Here is a 25464-nt window from a genome sequence, read left to right as displayed (position 1 = left end):
TGATGTTCTATCTGGTTGATGCTCTACGTGGCTGATGTTCTATCTGGTTGATGCTCTACGTGGTTGATGTTCTAACTGGTTGATGTTCTATCTCGTTGATGCTCTACCTGGTTGATGTTCTAACTGGTTGATGTTCTATCTGGTTGATGCTCTATGTGGTTGATGCTCTACCTGGTTGATACTCTATGTGGTTGATGTTCTAACTGGTTGATGCTCTATGTGGTTGATGTTTTACCTGGTTGATACTCTATGTGGTTGATGCTCTACCTGGTTGATACTCTATGTGGTTGATGCTCTACCTGGTTGATACTCTATGTGGTTGATGCTCTACCTGGTTGATGCTCTATGTGGTTGATGTTTTACCTGGTTGATGTTTTACCTGTTTGATGTTCTACCTGGTTGATGTTCTACCTGGTTGATGCTCTATGTGGTTGATGTTTTACCTGGTTGATGTTTTACCTGTTTGATGTTCTACCTGGTTGATGTTCTACCTGGTTGATGCTCTACCTGGTTGATACTCTATGTGGTTGATGCTCTACCTGGTTGATGCTCTATGTGGTTGATGTTTTACCTGGTTGATGTTTTACCTGTTTGATGTTCTACCTGGTTGATGCTCTACCTGGTTGATACTCTATGTGGTTGATGCTCTACCTGGTTGATGCTCTATGTGGTTGATGTTTTACCTGGTTGATGTTTTACCTGTTTGATGTTCTACCTGGTTGATGTTCTACCTGGTTGATGCTCTACGTGGTTGATGTTCTAACTGGTTGATGTTCTATCTGGTTGATGCTCTACCTGGTTGATGCTCTACGTAGTTGATGTTCTACCTGGTTGATGTTCTATCTCGTTGATGCTCTACCTGGTTGATGCTCTACGTGGTTGATGTTCTACCTGGTTGATGTTCTATCTGGTTGATGCTCTATGTGCTTGATGTTCTAACTAGTTGATGCTCTACCTGGTTGATGCTCTATGTGGTTGATGTTCTAACTGGTTGATGCTCTACCTGGTTGATGCTCTACGTGGTTGATGTTCTAACTGGTTGACGCTCTACCTGGTTGATGCTCTATGTGGTTGATGTTCTAACTGGTTGATGCTCTACCTGGTTGACGCTCTATGTGCTTGATGTTCTAACTAGTTGATGCTCTACCTGGTTGATGCTCTATGTGGTTGATGTTCTAACTAGTTGATGCTCTACCTGGTTGATGCTCTATGTGGTTGATGTTCTAACTGGTTGATGCTCTACCTGGTTGATGCTCTATGTGCTTGATGTTCTAACTAGTTGATGCTCTACCTGGTTGATGTTCTGCCTGGTTGATGTTCTACCTGGTTGATGTTTTACCTGGTTGATGCTCTACCTGGTTGATGTTCTAACTGGTTGATGTTCTATCTGGTTGATGCTCTATCTGGTTGATGCTCTACATGGTTGATGTTCTAACTTGTTGATGTTCTATCTTGTTGATGTTCTACCTGGTTGATGTTCTACCTGGTTGATGCTCTACCTTGTTGATGCTCTACATGGTTGATGTTCTATCTGGTTGATGCTCTACCTGGTTGATGCTCTATGTGGTTGATGTTCTAACTGGTTGATGCTCTATGTGGTTGATGTTCTACCTGGTCGATGTTCTACCTGGTTGATGCTCTACCTGGTTGATGTTCTACCTGGTTGATGTTCTAACTGGTTGATGTTCTATGTCGTTGATGCTCTATGTGGTTGATACTCTATGTGGTTGATGTTCTAACTGGTTGATGCTCTATGTGGTTGATGTTTTACCTGGTTGATGTTTTACCTGTTTGATGTTTTACCTGGTTGATGTTCTACCTGGTTGATGCTCTACGTGGTTGATGTTCTAACTGGTTGATGTTCTATCTGGTTGATGCTCTACCTGGTTGATGCTCTACGTAGTTGATGCTCTACCTGGTTGATGTTCTATCTCGTTGATGCTCTACCTGGTTGATGCTCTATGTGGTTAATGTTCTACCTGGTTGATGTTCTATCTGGTTGATGCTCTATGTGCTTGATGTTCTAACTAGTTGATGCTCTACCTGGTTGATGCTCTATGTGGTTGATGTTCTAACTGGTTGATGCTCTACCTTGTTGATGCTCTACATGGTTGATGTTCTATCTGGTTGATGCTCTACCTGGTTGATGCTCTACGTAGTTGATGTCCTACCTGGTTGATGTTCTATCTCGTTGATGCTCTACCTGGTTGATGCTCTACGTGGTTGATGTTCTACCTGGTTGATGTTCTATCTGGTTGATGCTCTATGTGCTTGATGTTCTAACTAGTTGATGCTCTACCTGGTTGATGCTCTATGTGGTTGATGTTCTAACTGGTTGATGCTCTACCTTGTTGATGCTCTACCTGGTTGATGCTCTACATGGTTGATGTTCTATCTGGTTGATGCTCTACCTGGTTGATGCTCTACATGGTTGATGTTCTATCTGGTTGATGCTCTACCTGGTTGATGCTCTATGTGGTTGATGTTCTAACTGGTTGATGCTCTATGTGGTTGATGTTCTACCTGGTTGATGTTCTACCTGGTTGATGCTCTACCTGGTTGATTTTCTAACTGGTTGATGTTCTATGTGGTTGATGCTCTATGTGGTTGATGCTCTACCTGGTTGATGTTCTACCTGGTTGATGTTCTACCTGTTTGATGGTTGAGACTCCAGATCTTAGAATTATCTCCAGACTAAGATTAGCGTGAAATTAAGGCACGTCAGAATATTTTTTGTCTGTTGTGTTTTGTTTTTGTTTGTGTCATTCTCCTCTTTGCTATACTCAACACAACAAACATCTCCAAAGAGTGTTCCTAGTGGTTCCAGGACAGCATACAGCTCTTAGTCCTAATCATTGCATCCGTCATGCATGATGAAAACCACCATCACATGTTTGGTCTCTGTGCAGGGTCATTTGCTATTGTCCTGGTCACACAGCTCTCTGTAAAGCTCCAGGCTCAGAGATTAATGTGGGTTTACTCCTTTTTTAAAATGAAAGGCTGTCTTCAGATATGACCTCAGAGAATGTTCTTTTCTTAGACTTTTCAAAGCTCCGCTGGATCCTGGGAAGACCCTAAGAAGTGTTTTTCACAGGCTGAGTCAGTCTTTACAATGAGAACACTGACGCTGATGTGTAAATTTGGAGTTCCCTTCAAGGCCGTCAGTGGAAGTAGATGTGTGGGAATGAAAGCTTTGAACAGCAGGAATCCCTCGTATATTTCTAATAAAGCCATTCTGCAGTGTCACCAGCGTGAGCTCAGTGTGACAGATCCTGGCGGTCACAGCGTCACTCCAGGTTGACAAACATCACTCAGCCTTTGAGCTTTATTCTTCATCGAAATGTTCCATCAGGGCTGAAACAGCTTTATCTCCATCTAGAGTCATTATAAGTGTCAGCAGTGTCAGGAGTAAAGTGGATTAAGAGCTTCTTACTGGGAGAAGCTATTGTGTAGTTTACTGAATAATAATAATAATAATAAAAGTAATAATAATAATAATAATAATAATAATAATAATACTAAATATATGTAACAATAATAATAATAATAATAATAATAAACGTAATAATAATAATAATAATAATAATACTAAATATATGTAATAATAATAATAATAATAATAATAATAGTTGAACCCAGGTCATTTTAACCTGATGTCTTAGAGCAGGACAGACTCTGCTGCCTCATACGTTCAGAACTAGAGTGTTTGGGACCAATATAACTGGGTGTATTCAGTCAGACTGTTAAGCCTCAGCTCTGCACCCAAACACAGTGACCTTCTACAAAGAAACAGGACAAGCACACGGAGGATAACTGTCACAGTGGCTGCCACTTCTAAAACGAGGTTTTTGGAAAGGCTTTCTTCACTCTGGAGCCTCACAAATAAAAATGTCAGCGTAGTGAATGGGGGTGTAATTGGATTGAAACAGCTATTTTGGAGGTATGACTCAAACTCATCTCCCCCTGCCTCATTAAAAGTGCTGTGGAGTCGTCACTAGTAAACCCAGGGAGAACAATTATGGCGACTCAGCAGCATCACAAGGAGAGGCCAACCCACATGTTTGATCTGCAGGGTCCCTCTGACAATACACGGCTGCAGGTAATTGGTAGTGCAAAGGCAGAGCAGCTGCATGATAGGATGTCTATCTACAAGGGACTCTGCATGCCTCTCTCTTTGTCAGCCAATTAGATTGAAACGCTGCACTTTGATGCAAGTGGCTTTGACTGGCAGCAATCCTCACTCAAGGCCCTGATCATTCAGCAGGAAGTGGATCAGAATAATCTCAGCTCCTCTCTGATAGCCACAGCGGCCTCCCTAATTTCCCTATGGTGTTATCTCTCTATCTGTAAACCTGTTATCATTCAGAGGGTGAAATCAACCCAGAATATGTCCACAGAGTCAACACGACATATTTCACAAGGAGGAGAGCTGAGCTTACTCCCTGACAGGACAAATCTACTTCATTTAATCTGGCACACAAGTTATGAGCTTCAACAGTCAACACATGAAGATTAACACCACAGAATCTGTGTCTGAGTTTGCTCTTTGTTCTCTCTGCCAAAGTTCTGGGGACTTATTTCAACCTCTACACCTCAGTAGCTACACAGATTTAGGGGAAAGTCAGGCCTCCTCCAGTAGCAGTGGGATGGAGCGTCAGACAGTGAAAAACTATTTGCCCCCTTTCTGATTTCTGAGTTTTTTGTAAATATTTATCACACTTAGATGTTTCAGATCATCAATCCAATTTTAATATCTCACAAAGACAACCCAAGTAAATAGAAAATGCAGTGTCTGAAAAATTATTTTATTTTTTTTTAAGGGGGAAAAAATCCAAACCTATCTGTCCCTGTGTGAAAAAGTAATTGCCCCCTTGTTAAATCATGAGTTAACTGTGATTAACTACAGTTCTTGTAAAGCTGAGTTCAGTTTCTCTGGCCACACCCAGGCCTGATTACCTCCAGATTACCTGAATGTAGAAATCCCTTAAATAGAAGCTGTCAGACAAAGTGAAGTAGGCTACAAGATCTCAGAAAGAAACGCATCATACCACCATCCAAAGAAACTCAAGAACACATGAGAAACAAAGAGACTGAAATCTATCAGTCTGGAAAAGGTTACAAAGACATTTCCAAGGCTTTGGGACTCCAGAGAACCACGGTCAGAGCCATTATCCACAAATGGAGAAAACTGGGAACAGTGGTGAACCTTCCCAGGAGTGGTCGGCCAACTAAAATGACTCCAAGAGTGCAACCATGACTCATCCAGGAGGTCACAGAAGAACCCAGAACCACATCCAAAGACCTGCAGGCCTCACTGGCCTCAGTTAAGGTCAGAGGTCATGACTCAACCATCAGAAAGACTCTGGGCAACAATGGCATCATGGGAGAGTTCCAAGACCAAAACCACTGCTGACAATAAAGAACACAAAGGCTCGTCTCACATTTGACTAAAAACATCCTGATGATCCCCAAGACTTCTGGGAAATATTCTGTGGACTGACCAGACAGAAGTAGAACTTTCTGGAAGGTGTGTGTCCCGTTACATCTGGAGTAAAAATAACAGCATTTGATAAAAGAACATCATGCCAACAGTCAGACATGGTGGTGGTAGTGTGATGGTCTGGGACTGCTTTGCTGCTTCAGGACCTGGACCACTTGCTGTGATTGATGGAACCATGAATTCTGCTGTCTACCAGAAAATCCTGAAGGCCAACGTCCGGACATCAGTTCATGACCTCAAAGTCAAGAGCTCTTGGGTTACGCAGCAGGACAACGACCTGAAACACACCAGCAAGTCCACCTCTGACTGGATCAGAATAAACTAAATGAAGGTTCTGGAGTGGCCAAGTCAAAGTCTGGACTTAAATCCAACTGAGACGCTGTGGTGTGACCTTAAACGGCCCTAAAAACCCTCCAATATGGCTGAGTTAAAACAATTCTGTGAAGAAGAGTGGGACAACATTCCTCCACAGAGATGAGAAAGACTCATCAGCAGTTATCACAAACGCTTGATTTCAGTTATTGCTGCCAAGGATGGAACAACCAGTTATTAGGATCAGGGGGTGATTACTGTTTCACACAGGGATAAGTTTGGATTTTTATTCCTTTAATAAATAAAATCATCATTTAGAAACTGTGTTTTCTGTTTACTTGGGTTGTCTTTGTGAGATATTAAAATTGGTTTGAACATCCGAAACATTTAAACGAGATAAATATGAAAAAACATCAGGAATCAGAGAGGGGCAAATACTTTTTCACAGCACTGTAGTAGGATCAGCACTTTGATTCCTGAAGATGTTTTCATATCAGGCACCATGGTTCTTTCTAGTGGACGGTTTTTACATCGCTAACATGGCTGCAGGCTGCCTTACATCTGTGTTTCATCTGATATAGGATGTGAGCTTGTAGTTGGTTTGCCCTGCCTGAGGACTCATGAATCCATCCCCAGACCACCTCAGGTTGTGTTATTTGGGTGAATCTCTGCATGTAAAGCTAAACAATAGTGATGCACCAACGCAACACCGGAATCGGCCGACGGCGGCCTCTCATCAGCAAAACAGCTGACATGTGTCAATGACTTCTTTATCTGTGACTGAAAGGTTTAAAGGTCAGCCCTGATGCTTTGATAGTCCTGTTGGTTGTCACTCTAGCGTGTCAGTTTGTAGGAGCCTAGTTGAAGTACAGACTGTACTTCCTGTTTTCTCCATGGGTTAGAGACGCAGTGAAAGGCCCTGTAGCTCCACACATGGGTCAGTGAGATGGAAGGGTACCCCTGTCCCAGTCTGGATGATTCTGTCAGCTTGTGATTGTAGTCCCTGCTGGTCGATCTGTTGCTGTGGCAGTATTAGCTGTGTTTGGATCAGACAGTCGTTAAAAGAAATGCCTTTAAAGGAAGCACAGAGGTCAAAGGGCATGTTGTCCGATCATCATATTTCAGTTCTGCCTGTTCATGTTAGAATGTGATGTAAATCATCTCAATGATTGCAGGAAATGCCGGATTATTCCTGACTGAGTCTCCGCTCGTTGACTGGCACCCTCAGACTTGTTTTTCTTTGACTCTGTTTTTCATACTGACTGAATGAGTGGTTGCTAACCAGACCTTAGTGGTCCTATTAGGGGGATTCTTTCTGTGCCTCTGAGCTGTCTATAAATCCACCAGGGGTCTCCAGCCTTCATTCAGGACCAGTTCTCACCGGTGCCTCTGCTAAAGCTAAGCTAGCGCGATGATAAACAGGCTATTTTCTGACTGTTTCTCCACGGCTAAAGTCCAGAGTGGATTTTAGCTTCTCTCTCCATTTTTCTGCAGTGTCAGCTGATATTAACGTGTGCTGCAGCACCTTGTCCCGTCCACTGGTAGCGGTCTCTGTTCTGAGCCCTGCAGGCCTCTGGGGGTCATGTGACTGAGAGTGTTGGACAATCTAAACTATTAGTAGTCCATACGCTTTACTGTTAGCCAAAGAGGGGTTCTGCCAACTGTTGAAGAAACCAAAGAGTTAAAAATAGCACGTCACTCTTTAACTATCAGACAAATGCTGGGCCCATGAGACGGTCCACTTGAGCCCCAGTCTAGAAAAATAACCAAACTGAAATTTGATGTTGGACTCACCGGCAGCAGCGGGGCAGGGATTTGGAAAAGCTAATGTCCGTTTAAAAATGAGCGTTCATCAGGTCTTATCATGGCGCTCACATAAACGTTCACTGAGAGGGGAGAGCGGCCGACTAATCTGACTGTCATTGCAGTATAAAATCATGCGTTCTTTAGTGTCAGCATTTCAATGTGAGGCAGTCTAGTGAAATTTGACATTTTTACTGTTCAACCATTTACTCGTTGTAGGACCATGCACCAAATTCTTGTGTTTTTGCCTGTTATTTTATGGAGAGTCTTTACGTGTGTGAGTATGGGTGTGTGTGCGTGAGTTGGGGTGTGTGTGGGTGTGTGCATGCCGGGGTGTGTGTGTGTTGTTTCGGGGAAACCTTCATGAACCTCCTGATTAGACACACATAAAGGGTTTCAGTGTGGTCTGCACTGGTTTATTGGGCTGCTGTTCTGTTATTGTGCTTGTCTTAGAGAACTCTGAGAAAATGACGGTACCAACCCCAGCAGCAGCAGCTCTGCTCCTTTCTGAGGGGATCCTCCCTGTCACAGCAGCACATTCAAAGCTGGACCAGCAGATTCCCATGTGGATGTAAATGCTTTTTCTCTCTCAGCGCTGGCAAGAGAAGCAGAGCAGGCTTCCAAGTACAACTCTAAATCCTGTCAGAGGAACCACAGCCTCTCAGTGTGAAGCGTGTCCTTCAGAGAGAGGCTGGCAGCTCGTCTGGAACATCTGAGGCAGCTTTGTTTGTCTCTTACATCTGTGAGCATCACTCCCGTTTAAAGCATCCACCTTCATAATAACTGATGAACAAAGAAGAGTGTGTGTGTGTGTGTGTGTGTGGGGGGGGGGGGGGGGGGCATGCTGTCAGGAATGTCGTACATAGTCATAAACATTATCCTGTTTTTAATCCTCCTCCTTTATTTCTGACATCACATTTCTACCTGCTGGAATATTCCTTCAGGAGAAAAAGGGTTTCTATCAGATGGTGAAAATCTACTTTAGCAGCAGAGGAATGTGTGTTAGCTGTGTCTGCTGAGCTCAGAGTCTCTACAGACACCAATGACCAGAATGAGTGTTAGCTGTGTCTGCTGAGCTCAGAGTCTCTACAGACACCAATGACCAGAATGAGTGTTAGCTGTGTCTGCTGAGCTCAGAGTCTCTACAGACACCAATGACCAGAATGAGTGTTAGCTGTGTCTGCTGAGCTCAGAGTCTCTACAGACACCAATGACCAGAATGAGTGTTAGCTGTGTCTGCTGAGCTCAGAGTCTCTACAGACACCAATGACCAGAATGAGTGTTAGCTGTGTCTGCTGAGCTCAGAGTCTCTACAATCAGACATCGATGATCAGAGACCGCTTCAAGAGTCAGACGTCTCAGTTACAGTCCTCTCTGTCCACAGATCCAAACTTAGAGCTTCTGAATTTTATTAGAGTCTCTAATAAAGAATGGTGAACCACTTTTTCACAGCTTTTCTCCCTCATGATGTGATGAAGTCACTCCTACAGTGAGCTGTTTAGTAAAAAGGCATGAGTCCAGTCTAAATAAGCAATATGGAGGGCTGCTGACACTCTGAGCTCACATGTCTATGAAAGGAGACCTGAGACAGCAGACTGCTCCTTCTGTGTTCATCTCTAGAGCCCAGGGGTGTGGCTCTAGAGATGAACCAGATCAGAGCGTCACCACATTTCTGGTCCAGGTGAAAACCATCTGGCGAGAGCAAACAACAGGAGCAGCAGCTCTGATGACCTGGACTCTTTGAAACTGTTACAGATAATAAAGAGAAGGAGCTGATCAGGACCCATCCAGATCACCCTCTAAACCCCACCCCCTCCTGTGCTACCTGGCGCTGTGCATGATCTGCTAATGCAGTGATACTCAACGTGTAGCTCAAGAGCCACATGTGGCTCTTTTGTGATGATTTGTGGCTCTTTATGCCCTTTATGAATGAATTTTCATTCATTCAAGTCAAGTTTTCTCTCAGTAGGTGAGGGTTGTAGCTCTATGAGCAGTACAGGAGCGCAGCAGTCCAGGCCAAATCTCTGCAGGATCCTCCTCTCTGGACTCTGTGCACTGATCCCAGGTCGGTGTCAGATCAGATATTGTGGACAACAGGTTGCTGTTTTAAAGCCATTGACAGTCATGCTGAATGTATATTTACGATGGATATTCCAGTCCTGTAAATTCAACGTCAAATCCAATGTTTGCCCCTCGGCTCTCTGACCTCGAAATATTATGGGATAAAAGTGGGAGACCCTGCTTTACACCATCAGATTGCTCACTTGTTTTTTCAACTGATCCCCACGTGAAAATATTGGTTTGTTCTACTCACTTGTGTCCGTACTTTATCTTTAGACCTCTAGACCTTTATCATGTGCTGCAGACAGTTCTGATGTTTCTGGTGCTTTCCTGCCCGTCTCTGTCAGTCCTGATGTCTCCTGGGTTAGGGTTAGCCTCTGTGATCCGGTCCCTGCCCGTCTCTGTGAGTCCTGATGTCTCCTGGGTTAGGGTTAGCCTCTGTGATCCGGTCCCTGCCTGTCTCTGTGAGTCCTGATGTCTCCTGGGTTAGGGTTAGCCTCTGTGATCCGGTCCCTGCCCGTCTCTGTGAGTCCTGATGTCTCCTGGGTCATGGTTAGCCTCTCTTGTCTCTAGTTCCAGCTGTTCTTCTGTGCTTCTGTCCACCACTGAAACATGAAGCGTAGTTAAATGAAGTTAAAGCATAATTTTCTGGCTTTGGTTGAGCTGCCTCTGCACAGACTAAGAGTCTGGATTTCATGCAGTCATTTTAGATTTACTGTTTACCACAGCAGCTCTGGGAGAGACAGTCTCACAAGGACACCTCAGGAAAATGTCACATGCAATTAAAAGAGAAAGGAACAGACTCTGAATAATTCAGACAATGGAGCATGATCTGGAAACTGGCACCAAATACTGCAGTGCTCTGCTTTTCCTGTCACAGATCTGATTTTTTTAAAGGGCTGCTGATGTCGTGGGAAATCTGGATTGGGATCAGTTCCAATCATTGCAGTTCCTACCTGGGGTTTAATTTATTTAAAAGAAGCTATTATTCTACCAAAAAGATGCAACTGGAAAAATACAGCTCAATCTAAATGTTTATCCGAGGATAACTGCAGCTGTGAATGATCTTACAGGGACAATTCTGGCTTATTTCTGCACATGTAGATGAAAAAAAATGATTGAAAACAGCAATGTGTGCCATGTATGCAGAAAGATCTCTAAAGTTATTGTTAAACCTTATGTCTGGTAAAAAAAAAAATATATATATGGTGATGTAGGGTTGGTTTGGTGGTTTAGAGTGAGTTTGGTTATGTAGAGGTAGTTTGGGGATGTAGAGCTAGTTTGATGATGTAGAGTGAGTTTGGTGATGAAGAGTCAGCTTGGTGATTTAGAATTAGTCTGGTGATGTAGAGTTCGATTTGTGATGTAGAGCTAGTTTGATGATGTACAGTTAGTTTTAGATGTAGACTTCGTTTTTTTGATATATGGTTCTTTTGGCTTTTTATTAAGTTTTTTTAACTGTCCACCTCTGACCTGATCCCTCTCTCCTGTTTCTCTGCAGCAGTGGTTTAGTTATTGCTTGGTTTAACTATGGTTCCACCTCTGACCTGATCCCTCTCTCCTGTTTCTCTCTGCAGCAGTACACCATGTCAGGACAGGGACTTGTGAGGTTGTTGCTCTGCACCGCTGCTGCAACAAGAACAAAATCGAGGAGAGGTCACAAACAGTGAAGTGTTCCTGCTTTCCTGGACAAGTGGCCGGCACCACCAGAGCAGCCCCATCCTGTGTAGACGGTACAATCTGATTAATTCATGGTTCATCTTCTTTCTGTTTTCACAGATCTGCTGAATTTGGTTTAATGAGATCAATAAGAAGCGTTTCAGACAGAAAAATAAAATACTTTCAATGGTTTTCTTCAAACTTTGCAAACTTCCTGATGGAAGGAAAAAACAATTACACTTTGGAGGTCATAGATCAAAGGTCACAGTCACTGGGCCTCATGTTCATCTCTCACTTGTAAAAGCAAAAGCCCCCGAAAATTGTCCTAACTGACTTCATCTTGTCCTATCAAAAAAATTTATTGTGACGTTATCTTGTCCTACGTGACATTATTTAATGACATTATCCTGTCCTATCTGACTCTATTAGCTGATGTTATCCTGTCCTATCTGACTCTATTAGCTGATGTTATCCTGTCCTATCTGACTCTAGCTGATGTTATCCTGTCCTATCTGACTCTAGTTGATGTTATCCTGTCCTATCTGACTCTATTAGCTGATGTTATCCTGTCCTATCTGACTCTATTAGCTGATGTTATCCTGTCCTATCTGACTCTAGCTGATGTTATCCTGTCCTATCTGACTCTATTAGCTGATGTTATCCTGTCCTATCTGACTCTATTAGCTGATGTTATCCTGTCCTATCTGACTCTAGCTGATGTTATCCTGTCCTATCTGACTCTAGCTGATGTTATCCTGTCCTATCTGACTCTATTAGCTGATGTTATCCTGTCCTATCTGACTCTATTAGCTGATGTTATCCTGTCCTATCTGACTCTAGCTGATGTTATCCTGTCCTATCTGACTCTAGCTGATGTTATCCTGTCCTATCTGACTCTAGCTGATGTTATCCTGTCCTATCTGACTCTATTAGCTGATGTTATCCTGTCCTATCTGACTCTAGCTGATGTTATCCTGTCCTATCTGACTCTAGCTGATGTTATCCTGTCCTATCTGACTCTAGCTGATGTTATCCTGTCCTATCTGACTCTATTAGCTGATGTTATCCTGTCCTATCTGACTCTATTAGCTGATGTTATCCTGTCCTATCTGACTCTAGCTGATGTTATCCTGTCCTATCTGACTCTAGCTGATGTTATCCTGTCCTATCTGACTCTATTAGCTGATGTTATCCTGTCCTATCTGACTCTATTAGCTGATGTTATCCTGTCCTATCTGACTCTATTAGCTGATGTTATCCTGTCCTATCTGACTCTAGCTGATGTTATCCTGTCCTATCTGACTCTAGCTGATGTTATCCTGTCCTATCTGACTCTATTAGCTGATGTTATCCTGTCCTATCTGACTCTATTAGCTGATGTTATCCTGTCCTATCTGACTCTAGCTGATGTTATCCTGTCCTATCTGACTCTATTAGCTGATGTTATCCTGTCCTATCTGACTCTAGCTGATGTTATCCTGTCCTATCTGACTCTATTAGCTGATGTTATCCTGTCCTATCTGACTCTAGCTGATGTTATCCTGTCCTATCTGACTCTATTAGCTGATGTTATCCTGTCCTATCTGACTCTAGCTGATGTTATCCTGTCCTATCTGACTCTAGCTGATGTTATCCTGTCCTATCTGACTCTATTAGCTGATGTTATCCTGTCCTATCTGACTCTATTAGCTGATGTTATCCTGTCCTATCTGACTCTATTAGCTGATGTTATCCTGTCCTATCTGACTCTATTAGCTGATGTTATCCTGTCCTATCTGACTCTATTAGCTGATGTTATCCTGTCCTATCTGACTCTAGCTGATGTTATCCTGTCCTATCTGACTCCAGCTGATGTTATCCTGTCCTATCTGACTCTAGCTGATGTTATCCTGTCCTATCTGACTCTAGCTGATGTTATCCTGTCCTATCTGACTCTATTAGCTGATGTTATCCTGTCCTATCTGACTCTAGCTGATGTTATCCTGTCCTATCTGACTCTAGCTGATGTTATCCTGTCCTATCTGACTCTATTAGCTGATGTTATCCTGTCCTATCTGACTCTATTAGCTGATGTTATCCTGTCCTATCTGACTCTAGCTGATGTTATCCTGTCCTATCTGACTCTAGCTGATGTTATCCTGTCCTATCTGACTCTAGCTGATGTTATCCTGTCCTATCTGACTCTAGCTGATGTTATCCTGTCCTATCTGACTCTAGCTGATGTTATCCTGTCCTATCTGACTCTATTAGCTGATGTTATCCTGTCCTATCTGACTCTATTAGCTGATGTTATCCTGTCCTATCTGACTCTATTAGCTGATGTTATCCTGTCCTATCTGACTCTATTAGCTGATGTTATCCTGTCCTATCTGACTCTAGCTGATGTTATCCTGTCCTATCTGACTCTAGCTGATGTTATCCTGTCCTATCTGACTCTATTAGCTGATGTTATCCTGTCCTATCTGACTCTATTAGCTGATGTTATCCTGTCCTATCTGACTCTAGCTGATGTTATCCTGTCCTATCTGACTCTATTAGCTGATGTTATCCTGTCCTATCTGACTCTAGATGATGTTATCCTGTCCTATCTGACTCTATTAGCTGATGTTATCCTGTCCTATCTGACTCTATTAGCTGATGTTATCCTGTCCTATCTGACTCTAGCTGATGTTATCCTGTCCTATCTGACTCTATTAGCTGATGTTATCCTGTCCTATCTGACTCTATTAGCTGATGTTATCCTGTCCTATCTGACTCTATTAGCTGATGTTATCCTGTCCTATCTGACTCTAGCTGATGTTATCCTGTCCTATCTGACTCTATTAGCTGATGTTATCCTGTCCTATCTGACTCTAGCTGATGTTATCCTGTCCTATCTGACTCTAGCTGATGTTATCCTGTCCTATCTGACTCTATTAGCTGATGTTATCCTGTCCTATCTGACTCTATTAGCTGATGTTATCCTGTCCTATCTGACTCTAGCTGATGTTATCCTGTCCTATCTGACTCTAGCTGATGTTATCCTGTCCTATCTGACTCTATTAGCTGATGTTATCCTGTCCTATCTGACTCTATTAGCTGATGTTATCCTGTCCTATCTGACTCTAGCTGATGTTATCCTGTCCTATCTGACTCTATTAGCTGATGTTATCCTGTCCTATCTGACTCTAGCTGATGTTATCCTGTCCTATCTGACTCTATTAGCTGATGTTATCCTGTCCTATCTGACTCTATTAGCTGATGTTATCCTGTCCTATCTGACTCTATTAGCTGATGTTATCCTGTCCTATCTGACTCTAGCTGATGTTATCCTGTCCTATCTAACTCTAGCTGATGTTATCCTGTCCTATCTGACTCTAGCTGATGTTATCCTGTCCTATCTGACTCTAGCTGATGTTATCCTGTCCTATCTGACTCTATTAGCTGATGTTATCCTGTCCTATCTGACTCTATTAGCTGATGTTATCCTGTCCTATCTGACTCTAGCTGATGTTATCCTGTCCTATCTGACTCTATTAGCTGATGTTATCCTGTCCTATCTGACTCTATTAGCTGATGTTATCCTGTCCTATCTGACTCTAGCTGATGTTATCCTGTCCTATCTGACTCTATTAGCTGATGTTATCCTGTCCTATCTGACTCTAGCTGATGTTATCCTGTCCTATCTGACTCTATTAGCTGATGTTATCCTGTCCTATCTGACTCTATTAGCTGATGTTATCCTGTCCTATCTGACTCTATTAGCTGATGTTATCCTGTCCTATCTGACTCTAGCTGATGTTATCCTGTCCTATCTGACTCTATTAGCTGATGTTATCCTGTCCTATCTGACTCTATTAGCTGATGTTATCCTGTCCTATCTGACTCTAGCTGATGTTATCCTGTCCTATCTGACTCTATTAGCTGATGTTATCCTGTCCTATCTGACTCTAGCTGTTGTTATCCTGTCCTATCTGACTCTAGCTGATGTTATCCTGTCCTATCTGACTCTAGCTGATGTTATCCTGTCCTATCTAACTCTAGCTGATGTTATCCTGTCCTATCTGACTCTAGCTGATGTTATCCTGTCCTATCTGACTCTAGCTGATGTTATCCTGTCCTATCTGACTCTATTAGCTGATGTTATCCTGTCCTATCTGACTCTATTAGCTGATGTTATCCTGTCCTATCTGACTCTATTAGCTGATGTTATCCTGTCCTATCTGACTCTATTAGCTGATGTTATCCTGTCCTATCTGACTCTAGCTGATGTTATCCTGTCCTATCTGACTCTAGCTGATGTTATCCTGTCCTATCTAACTCTAGCTGATGTTATCCTGTCCTATCTGACTCTAGCTGATGTTATCCTGTCCTATCTGACTCTATTAGCTGATGTTATCCTGTCCTATCTGACTCTATTAGCTGATGTTATCCTGTCCTATCTGACTCTAGCTGATGTTATCCTGTCCTATCTGACTCTAGCTGATGTTATCCTGTCCTATCTGACTCTAGCTGATGTTATCCTGTCCTATCTGACTCTAGCTGATGTTATCCTGTCCTATCTGACTCTATTAGCTGATGTTATCCTGTCCTATCTGACTCTAGCTGATGTTATCCTGTCCTATCTGACTCTAGCTGATGTTATCCTGTCCTATCTGACTCTATTAGCTGATGTTATCCTGTCCTATCTGACTCTATTAGCTGATGTTATCCTGTCCTATCTGACTCTAGCTGATGTTATCCTGTCCTATCTGACTCTATTAGCTGATGTTATCCTGTCCTATCTGACTCTATTAGCTGATGTTATCCTGTCCTATCTGACTCTAGCTGTTGTTATCCTGTCCTATCTGACTCTAGCTGATGTTATCCTGTCCTATCTGACTCTAGCTGATGTTATCCTGTCCTATCTGACTCTAGCTGATGTTATCCTGTCCTATCTGACTCTAGCTGATGTTATCCTGTCCTATCTGACTCTAGCTGATGTTATCCTGTCCTATCTGACTCTAGCTGATGTTATCCTGTCCTATCTGACTCTATTAGCTGATGTTATCCTGTCCTATCTGACTCTAGCTGATGTTATCCTGTCCTATCTGACTCTAGCTGATGTTATCCTGTCCTATCTGACTCTATTAGCTGATGTTATCCTGTCCTATCTGACTCTAGCTGATGTTATCCTGTCCTATCTGACTCTAGCTGATGTTATCCTGTCCTATCTGACTCTAGCTGATGTTATCCTGTCCTATCTGACTCTAGCTGATGTTATCCTGTCCTATCTGACTCTATTAGCTGATGTTATCCTGTCCTATCTGACTCTATTAGCTGATGTTATCCTGTCCTATCTGACTCTATTAGCTGATGTTATCCTGTCCTATCTGACTCTATTAGCTGATGTTATCCTGTCCTATCTGACTCTAGCTGATGTTATCCTGTCCTATCTGACTCTAGCTGATGTTATCCTGTCCTATCTGACTCTATTAGCTGATGTTATCCTGTCCTATCTGACTCTATTAGCTGATGTTATCCTGTCCTATCTGACTCTAGCTGATGTTATCCTGTCCTATCTGACTCTATTAGCTGATGTTATCCTGTCCTATCTGACTCTAGCTGATGTTATCCTGTCCTATCTGACTCTATTAGCTGATGTTATCCTGTCCTATCTGACTCTATTAGCTGATGTTATCCTGTCCTATCTGACTCTAGCTGATGTTATCCTGTCCTATCTGACTCTATTAGCTGATGTTATCCTGTCCTATCTGACTCTATTAGCTGATGTTATCCTGTCCTATCTGACTCTATTAGCTGATGTTATCCTGTCCTATCTGACTCTAGCTGATGTTATCCTGTCCTATCTGACTCTAGCTGATGTTATCCTGTCCTATCTGACTCTAGCTGATGTTATCCTGTCCTATCTGACTCTAGCTGATGTTATCCTGTCCTATCTGACTCTAGCTGATGTTATCCTGTCCTATCTGACTCTAGCTGATGTTATCCTGTCCTATCTGACTCTATTAGCTGATGTTATCCTGTCCTATCTGACTCTATTAGCTGATGTTATCCTGTCCTATCTGACTCTATTAGCTGATGTTATCCTGTCCTATCTGACTCTATTAGCTGATGTTATCCTGTCCTATCTGACTCTAGCTGATGTTATCCTGTCCTATCTAACTCTAGCTGATGTTATCCTGTCCTATCTGACTCTAGCTGATGTTATCCTGTCCTATCTGACTCTAGCTGATGTTATCCTGTCCTATCTGACTCTATTAGCTGATGTTATCCTGTCCTATCTGACTCTAGCTGATGTTATCCTGTCCTATCTGACTCTATTAGCTGATGTTATCCTGTCCTATCTGACTCTAGCTGATGTTATCCTGTCCTATCTGACTCTATTAGCTGATGTTATCCTGTCCTATCTGACTCTATTAGCTGATGTTATCCTGTCCTATCTGACTCTAACTGATGTTATCCTGTCCTATCTGACTCTATTAGCTGATGTTATCCTGTCCTATCTGACTCTATTAGCTGATGTTATCCTGTCCTATCTGACTCTAGCTGATGTTATCCTGTCCTATCTGACTCTATTAGCTGATGTTATCCTGTCCTATCTGACTCTATTAGCTGATGTTATCCTGTCCTATCTGACTCTAGCTGATGTTATCCTGTCCTATCTGACTCTAGCTGATGTTATCCTGTCCTATCTAACTCTAGCTGATGTTATCCTGTCCTATCTGACTCTAGCTGATGTTATCCTGTCCTATCTGACTCTATTAGCTGATGTTATCCTGTCCTATCTGACTCTATTAGCTGATGTTATCCTGTCCTATCTGACTCTATTAGCTGATGTTATCCTGTCCTATCTGACTCTAGCTGATGTTATCCTGTCCTATCTGACTCTAGCTGATGTTATCCTGTCCTATCTGACTCTAGCTGATGTTATCCTGTCCTATCTGACTCTATTAGCTGATGTTATCCTGTCCTATCTGACTCTATTAGCTGATGTTATCCTGTCCTATCTGACTCTAGCTGATGTTATCCTGTCCTATCTGACTCTAGCTGATGTTATCCTGTCCTATCTGACTCTAGCTGATGTTATCCTGTCCTATCTGACTCTAGCTGATGTTATCCTGTCCTATCTGACTCTAGCTGATGTTATCCTGTCCTATCTGACTCTATTAGCTGATGTTATCCTGTCCTATCTGACTCTAGCTGATGTTATCCTGTCCTATCTGACTCTATTAGCTGATGTTATCCTGTCCTATCTGACTCTATTAGCTGATGTTATCCTGTCCTATCTGACTCTATTAGCTGATGTTATCCTGTCCTATCTGACTCTATTAGCTGATGTTATCCTGTCCTATCTGACTCTAGCTGATGTTATCCTGTCCTATCTGACTCTATTAGCTGATGTTATCCTGTCCTATCTGACTCTATTAGCTGATGTTATCCTGTCCTATCTGACTCTAGCTGTTGTTATCCTGTCCTATCTGACTCTAGCTGATGTTATCCTGTCCTATCTGACTCTAGCTGATGTTATCCTGTCCTATCTAACTCTAGCTGATGTTATCCTGTCCTATCTGACTCTAGCTGATGTTATCCTGTCCTATCTGACTCTAGCTGATGTTATCCTGTCCTATCTGACTCTATTAGCTGATGTTATCCTGTCCTATCTGACTCTATTAGCTGATGTTATCCTGTCCTATCTGACTCTATTAGCTGATGTTATCCTGTCCTATCTGACTCTATTAGCTGATGTTATCCTGTCCTATCTGACTCTAGCTGATGTTATCCTGTCCTATCTGACTCTAGCTGATGTTATCCTGTCCTATCTAACTCTAGCTGATGTTATCCTGTCCTATCTGACTCTAGCTGATGTTATCCTGTCCTATCTGACTCTATTAGCTGATGTTATCCTGTCCTATCTGACTCTATTAGCTGATGTTATCCTGTCCTATCTGACTCTAGCTGATGTTATCCTGTCCTATCTGACTCTAGCTGATGTTATCCTGTCCTATCTGACTCTAACTGATGTTATCCTGTCCTATCTGACTCTATTAGCTGATGTTATCCTGTCCTATCTGACTCTATTAGCTGATGTTATCCTGTCCTATCTGACTCTATTAGCTGATGTTATCCTGTCCTATCTGACTCTATTAGCTGATGTTATCCTGTCCTATCTGACTCTATTAGCTGATGTTATCCTGTCCTATCTGACTCTAGCTGATGTTATCCTGTCCTATCTGACTCTATTAGCTGATGTTATCCTGTCCTATCTGACTCTATTAGCTGATGTTATCCTGTCCTATCTGACTCTAGCTGTTGTTATCCTGTCCTATCTGACTCTAGCTGATGTTATCCTGTCCTATCTGACTCTAGCTGATGTTATCCTGTCCTATCTGACTCTATTAGCTGATGTTATCCTGTCCTATCTGACTCTAGCTGATGTTATCCTGTCCTATCTGACTCTAGCTGATGTTATCCTGTCCTATCTGACCAATCTGTCCCTCCGAATTAGAGCCTGTTGATCCAGTGGCTGCATGCATATTCTGTAGGTTTTTTTTTTTAACCACCTGGATAAAGGTGCTACGTTTACCCCTTGGTCTGTCAAGTCAGTGACCTAAGGGGTCTTTAATGTGTTAATGGTTCTCATCCTCTGAAGTGTCTGCTACTCTTTGGTCAGAATTCTTCATGATGACCTTTTTTCCTGACCTTTTCCTTTTGACATTTTCTGCAAATTAAAGCCGTGAGCCAGCGGCTTCAGTTTAACGCTCCTTGGGTGATCATAGTAAAATGATCAGCACTTCACCTTTTAATTATTCTTTGTGCTGAGACAGAGGGATTACCTTTAGCTCCCCTCAGTAGGAGACATCCTCCTGTTTAGATGAAGATAAATGAACCTGAAGACGTGCAGAAGCTCAGATGGTCCTGAATGTGAAATATAGAGAGAGCTATTCACAGATTAATCTGGAGAAGTTTGTGATTCTGTCATCTTTCTGATTCCCTGCAGTACTCGTGTGGTGATTGGCTGAATCAAGGGATGAGGGTTCATCCCTTCCTGAGCCAGGCTGGGTGGAATCTTTTTGTGTACTAACTCTGATCTCTTCAGTGGTGGGTCTGCTTTTGAAGACCACCTCTGTCCAGTCTGAGCTCTCAGATGTCAAACACTGATATCCACTGAAATATAACTCTGATATATTGATAGAACATGTCTAAATTCATGAAGGTGTATCCACACACACCATCAAATGTTACAGCTTGGTATGAAAATGTCCTAAGAGACATAAATCTCTATAAATAATAAAGGAGTGTTTGTTTTGTAAAGCCTCATTAACTAGTGTGTTGTCTTATCAGTATTCTAGTTTGACTTCAGAAACCTTAGTGTGTCTTTAATCGCTGCTGTTACATCCACCATCTGCTGCCTGTTTAACACCAGACTGAGGCTCTAACCTGGCTGTGGTAGAAATGAGGTCCCTGTAGTCATAAAGGTCCTCTCTGTCATTTAGCCTGGTGATGCTGTGGTGTTGTGTGTGGATTATAATAACCATCCTCTTCATTAGGAGGAGAGATAATGCTGGAGGAATGTAGATAATGCCCTGGCTTAGTCTGAATAATGCCTCATAGAGTAGAAGAACTGAAGCTTAGAGCTGTTTGATTGGGGCAGTAGAGGAAGAGTTCACACTGAAGATGAGCCCTTAAATACACTATATTGCCAAAAGTATTGGCCCACCTGCCTTGACTGTCATATGAACCTAAGTGACATCCCATTCTTAATCCATATAACAGCTTCAACTCTTCTAGGAAGGCTTTCCACAAGGTTTAGGAGTGTGCTTATGTGAATTTTTGACCATTCTTCCAGAAGCACATTTGTGAGGTCACACACTGATGTTGGACCAGAAGGCCTGGCTCTCAGTCTCCGCTCTAATTCATCCCAAAGGTGTTCTGTCAGGTTGAGGTCAGGCCTCTGAGCAGGCCAGTCAAGTTTGTCCACACCAAACTCTCTCATCCATTTCTTTATGGACAGACAAGTACCGTTCTCCTGGCAACCGCCAAACCCAGGCTCCTCCATCAGATTACCAGAAGGAGAAGCGTGATTGGTCACTCCAGAGAAGGTGTCTCCACTGCTCTAGAGTCCAGTGATGGTGTGCTTTACACCATTGCATCCGACACTTTGCATAACACTTGGTGATGTATGGCTTGGATGCAGCTGTTACCATGGAAACCAATTCCATGAAGCTTGTTGCTCAGTCTGGAGGTCTGATGGACATGAATGGCATCCCTTTCCCTCTCTCTGCTGAGTTTGGAGGTCTGATGTACACAAAAGGCATCCTGTTCCCTCTCTCTGCTCAGTCTGGAGGTCTGATATACATGAATGGCATCCCTTTCCCTCTCTCTGCTCAGTCCGGAGGTCTGATGGACATGAATGGCATCCCTTTCCCTCTCTCTGCACAGTCTAGATGTCTGTTGTACATGAATGGCATCCCTTTCCCTCTCTCTTCTCAGTCTGGAGGTCTGATGGTCATGAATGGCATCCCTTTCCCTCTCTCTGCCCAGTCTGGAGGTCTGATGGTCATGAATGGCATCCTTTTCCCTCTCTCTGCCCAGTCTGGAGGTCTGATGTACATGAATGGCATCGTGTTCCCTCTCTCTGCCCAGTCTGGAGGTCTGATGTACATGAATGGCATCGTGTTCCCTCTCTCTGCTCAGTCTTGACGTCTGATGGACATGAATGACATCCTTTTTGCCCCTCTCTGCACAGTCTAGATGTCTGTTGTACATGAATGGCATCCCTTTCCCTCTCTCTTCTCAGTTTGGAGGTCTGGCGGGCATGAGTGGCATCCTTTTCCCTCTTTTTCTTGAAGTTTGATGTACAAAGCTAAAGGTGTAAACGTCTATAAGCAGCAGCACTCCTGTGAAGTTTGGAGGCCGTCTGCAGTGTTCTGTAGTTTTGTGTTCTGAGTTGGGACATGTGCCTCATCCTGCCCCAGACTGTCTCCATTGGTAACTGGACCGTCCTGAGATCTGATTCACCAGCCCAGGATCCTGAACAGCGATTGGCTGTTGGTCTTTTTGACCGAGGAATTTAAGCATAATCAGTCAGTAAGCCTGTGGTAACCTATAATTGGTTGGTTTCACTAACTTTAACACAGTAAAGGTCAGGTCTGACTTAGTGGCCCTGCCAACCTTCTGTTTTTCTGTTTGTGAATGAAGTTTGACACTCCAGGTCTAGAGCTGGTTTTATTTGCTTCTCTCCATGAAGAGGGTGTAGCTCTGAGAGGCAGCAACAGCATATGAGGTCCCTGCAAGTTCACCATAGCTACAGCGACCTTTGACCTCCATAATCTCATCAGTTTGACCTCTAGTCTGGTTTAGGTTTCTTCCATATTAGAGTAAACTTCTTCCAGTCCTGGAGGTCCCTGATTGTGTGCCCCCAAAACTCCCAGCCCTTCATCCTTGAGTCGACATCTGTGAAAATTCTATAAAAAATTAAACCCCCATGAGATCTGGTGTTCACAAGCAAAGGTTAAAGTCACAACCTTTAACCTTTGGCCTCCAGAAGCTGACCACTTCATGCCAGAGTAAGAGTGGAAGAAAATTCCTCCAAGCAGCCTGGAGGTATGATGTTCACAAGCTCAGAGAAAGACAGTTTAATGACCTTTAACCTTTCACCTCTGTAATCAGTGCATCTTTGAGTCAGATGGAGATTTTTGTAAAGTCTGAAGCTCATCTCCAGAATCTTTCTTTAGATAATCACATGACTGGCCAGGGCAGACAGACAGTCTGAAAACATGATCCTGTTGACACGTCGGTCCATGCAGAGGCATAGACACGTCTGCAGACTGGGTCTTACACCAGATTTGTCCCTGATTGTCACCGTTTGCCCTCTCTCCATTCTGTCAGCCTCAATAGTGGAGCAGAAGTGGTGGTGTCAGATGCATCCGTGCCTTGATGGAGAGGAATGCAAAGTTCTTCCTGATCTGAAGGGCTGGAGCTGTGCTACAGGGAACAAGATCAAGACTACAAAGGTAAGACACAACAAGGCTTCCTGTTCAGGAATCCACAGTCAGTTCAGTTGAAGCAGCTTTACTGGCATGGAAGACAGCATCAGTTTGTGTGGCCAAAGCGCTGTATGCATTTATAACAGGACAGTGGTGTTATGATGGGTATGAAAACTGTGTTTAACTGTAAAATGATGCTTCAGTCGTACTCTGACTTGTTGAATCTGATCTTCAGCTCTCAAGGTCAGCTGACTCTAGCTTCTCTGTCAGTCCTGTCTGGTACCTATACACAGCTAATGTCTGCAGGCGGTGTCTGGACCCCTGGGGCTGGTAATCAATGAGCTGCCATGTCTCCTTAGCACTTTAAAGCTGCTCTGAGGACCCAAACTGGCCAATTACTCACTCCAATTACCTGCTTTTAACTTTGGAACATGATGCCTGTATCCTTCACTGTGATATGACGACCTGCACGCTCCGGTGCTGTCTCTCTCCATGTACTTAATTATTTAAACTGCCCACAACACCTGCCTGGAGCCTGGAGCCTGGAGCCTGGAGCCTGGAGCCTGGAGCCTGGAGCCTGGAGCCTGGAGCCTGGAGACTGGAGCCTGGAGCCTGGAGCCTGGAGCCTGGAGACTGGAGCCTGGAGCCTGGAGCCTGGAGCCTGGAGACTGGAGCCTGGAGCCTGGAGCCTGGAGCCTGGAGCCTGGAGCCTGGAGCCTGGAGACTGGAGCCTGGAGCCTGGAGCCTGGAGCCTGGAGCCTGGAGACTGGAGCCTGGAGCCTGGAGCCTGGAGCCTGGAGCCTGGAGCCTGGAGCCTGGAGCCTGGAGCCTGGAGCCTGGAGCCTGGAGCCTGGAGCCTGGAGCCTGGAGCCTGGAGCCTGGAGCCTGGAGCCTGGGGTCCAGACAGATGTCTTTAAATAATTAGCGTTGGATAGTTCACACACATTTTGAATGTAATGCCTGCAACATGCTTTAATAGAGTTAGGACAGGGCCAAGAAAAGTCTGGGAAAGTTGTTAAAAAAACACCTGGAACATTTGACAGGTAAGTAGGCTACAAGGTAATATAGGTGAGAGTACATATGGAGCACTCCTGAATGGTTCAAATGTTCACAATGGAAAATAGTTCAAAGTTCTCCATTATTGTGCTTTCTTAGAACCCATGTAGCAGCCCATAATAGTAAGTAAATGTGAAGGATGTGGGGAAATCCCTGCACAGAGGGGCGAGGCCCCAAACTTCCTCTGGAGGATTGGGATGGTCGATCCCTGGGGTGGTGCATTAGAAACACCAATGTAAGTTAACCCAGCACAACTCTGCAAATATGAGATTCTACCACGCAAATACAGGCGCAGTCAACATGACTCCTCCTTCATTGGTGTATTGTGAACATTTACAGACTTTCTGCTGTTTGCCATGAACAAATCAAACTAAAGGAACTGAAATAGCTCAACACAACAAAAGCTTCAAGTGGTTTCTTCAAATCTGACTGAAAATGTAACTAATAATGACTTCTTCAGCCTCAGAATGATTCAACCCCTCCACAGCAGCAGCTTTAGTCCTTATGGAGCATCTTTATGTAGCCCAGATGGAAAAAACTCACAACTGGATGAGATTAATGAAAAGGAAAGAGAATACTTATTTTCTTTAAACTGTATTTGTTAGAACAGCAAAGTTTTAAATGTCCTACTGCACTTGAAAGCATCGCTTTGTTTTCGTGACCCCATATAAAGAGGGTGCCTAAGCTCAACAGCCAATCAGGAGCCACGCAGGCCCCGTTCAGCCTGTCCGCCCAGAGGTGAGCGCATGCGTGTTTTCCTTCCGCTCTGTCTGACTGCAGCCGCCAGTGTGAGAGCAGCTACCTGCTAAGAGGACGAGGAAAAGAGGAGAAAATCTGGTTAAAAGAGGAAAATAAAGCCAGCTAACTTACCTGCTGTGAGTCTGGAGACGAACAACTCAGTGATAGGAAACGAGTTACGTTGGTAAGATGAGTCGGATACCTATTAAAAGAAAAGCTTATTGATACTTACCATCATTGTCTATGCTAATATTAGCTGGGTGTTTCACAGGCTAGCTCCTTACCTTCCATGTGGTGAGACGTTATAAGCCCCGAAGTTGATGTGCTCAGCTTTGAACACACAGAACAACGGTCAGGTTTTTTGAG

General features: G+C 43.4%; 1 protein-coding gene across 1 annotated transcript in view; it reads left to right on the top strand.

Moving 5' to 3' along the window:
* Nucleotides 1-24221, top strand: part of LOC121505753 — a 57029-nt gene extending 32808 nt beyond the window's left edge. The window contains exons 3-5 of the mRNA XM_041781306.1: nt 11254-11409; nt 23207-23368; nt 23839-24221. Coding sequence (XP_041637240.1) covers nt 11254-11409; nt 23207-23368; nt 23839-24221 — 701 coding nt within the window. The remainder of the gene's footprint in view (nt 1-11253; nt 11410-23206; nt 23369-23838) is intronic.
* The last annotated feature ends 1243 nt before the right edge of the window (nt 24222-25464 follow it).

The sequence above is a fragment of the Cheilinus undulatus genome, linkage group 23, assembly GCF_018320785.1.
Source record: "Cheilinus undulatus linkage group 23, ASM1832078v1, whole genome shotgun sequence".
Lineage (NCBI taxonomy): Eukaryota > Metazoa > Chordata > Actinopteri > Labriformes > Labridae > Cheilinus > Cheilinus undulatus.
Note: the sequence above shows the minus strand (reverse complement) of the source record. Positions and strands in the feature narration are given on the sequence as shown.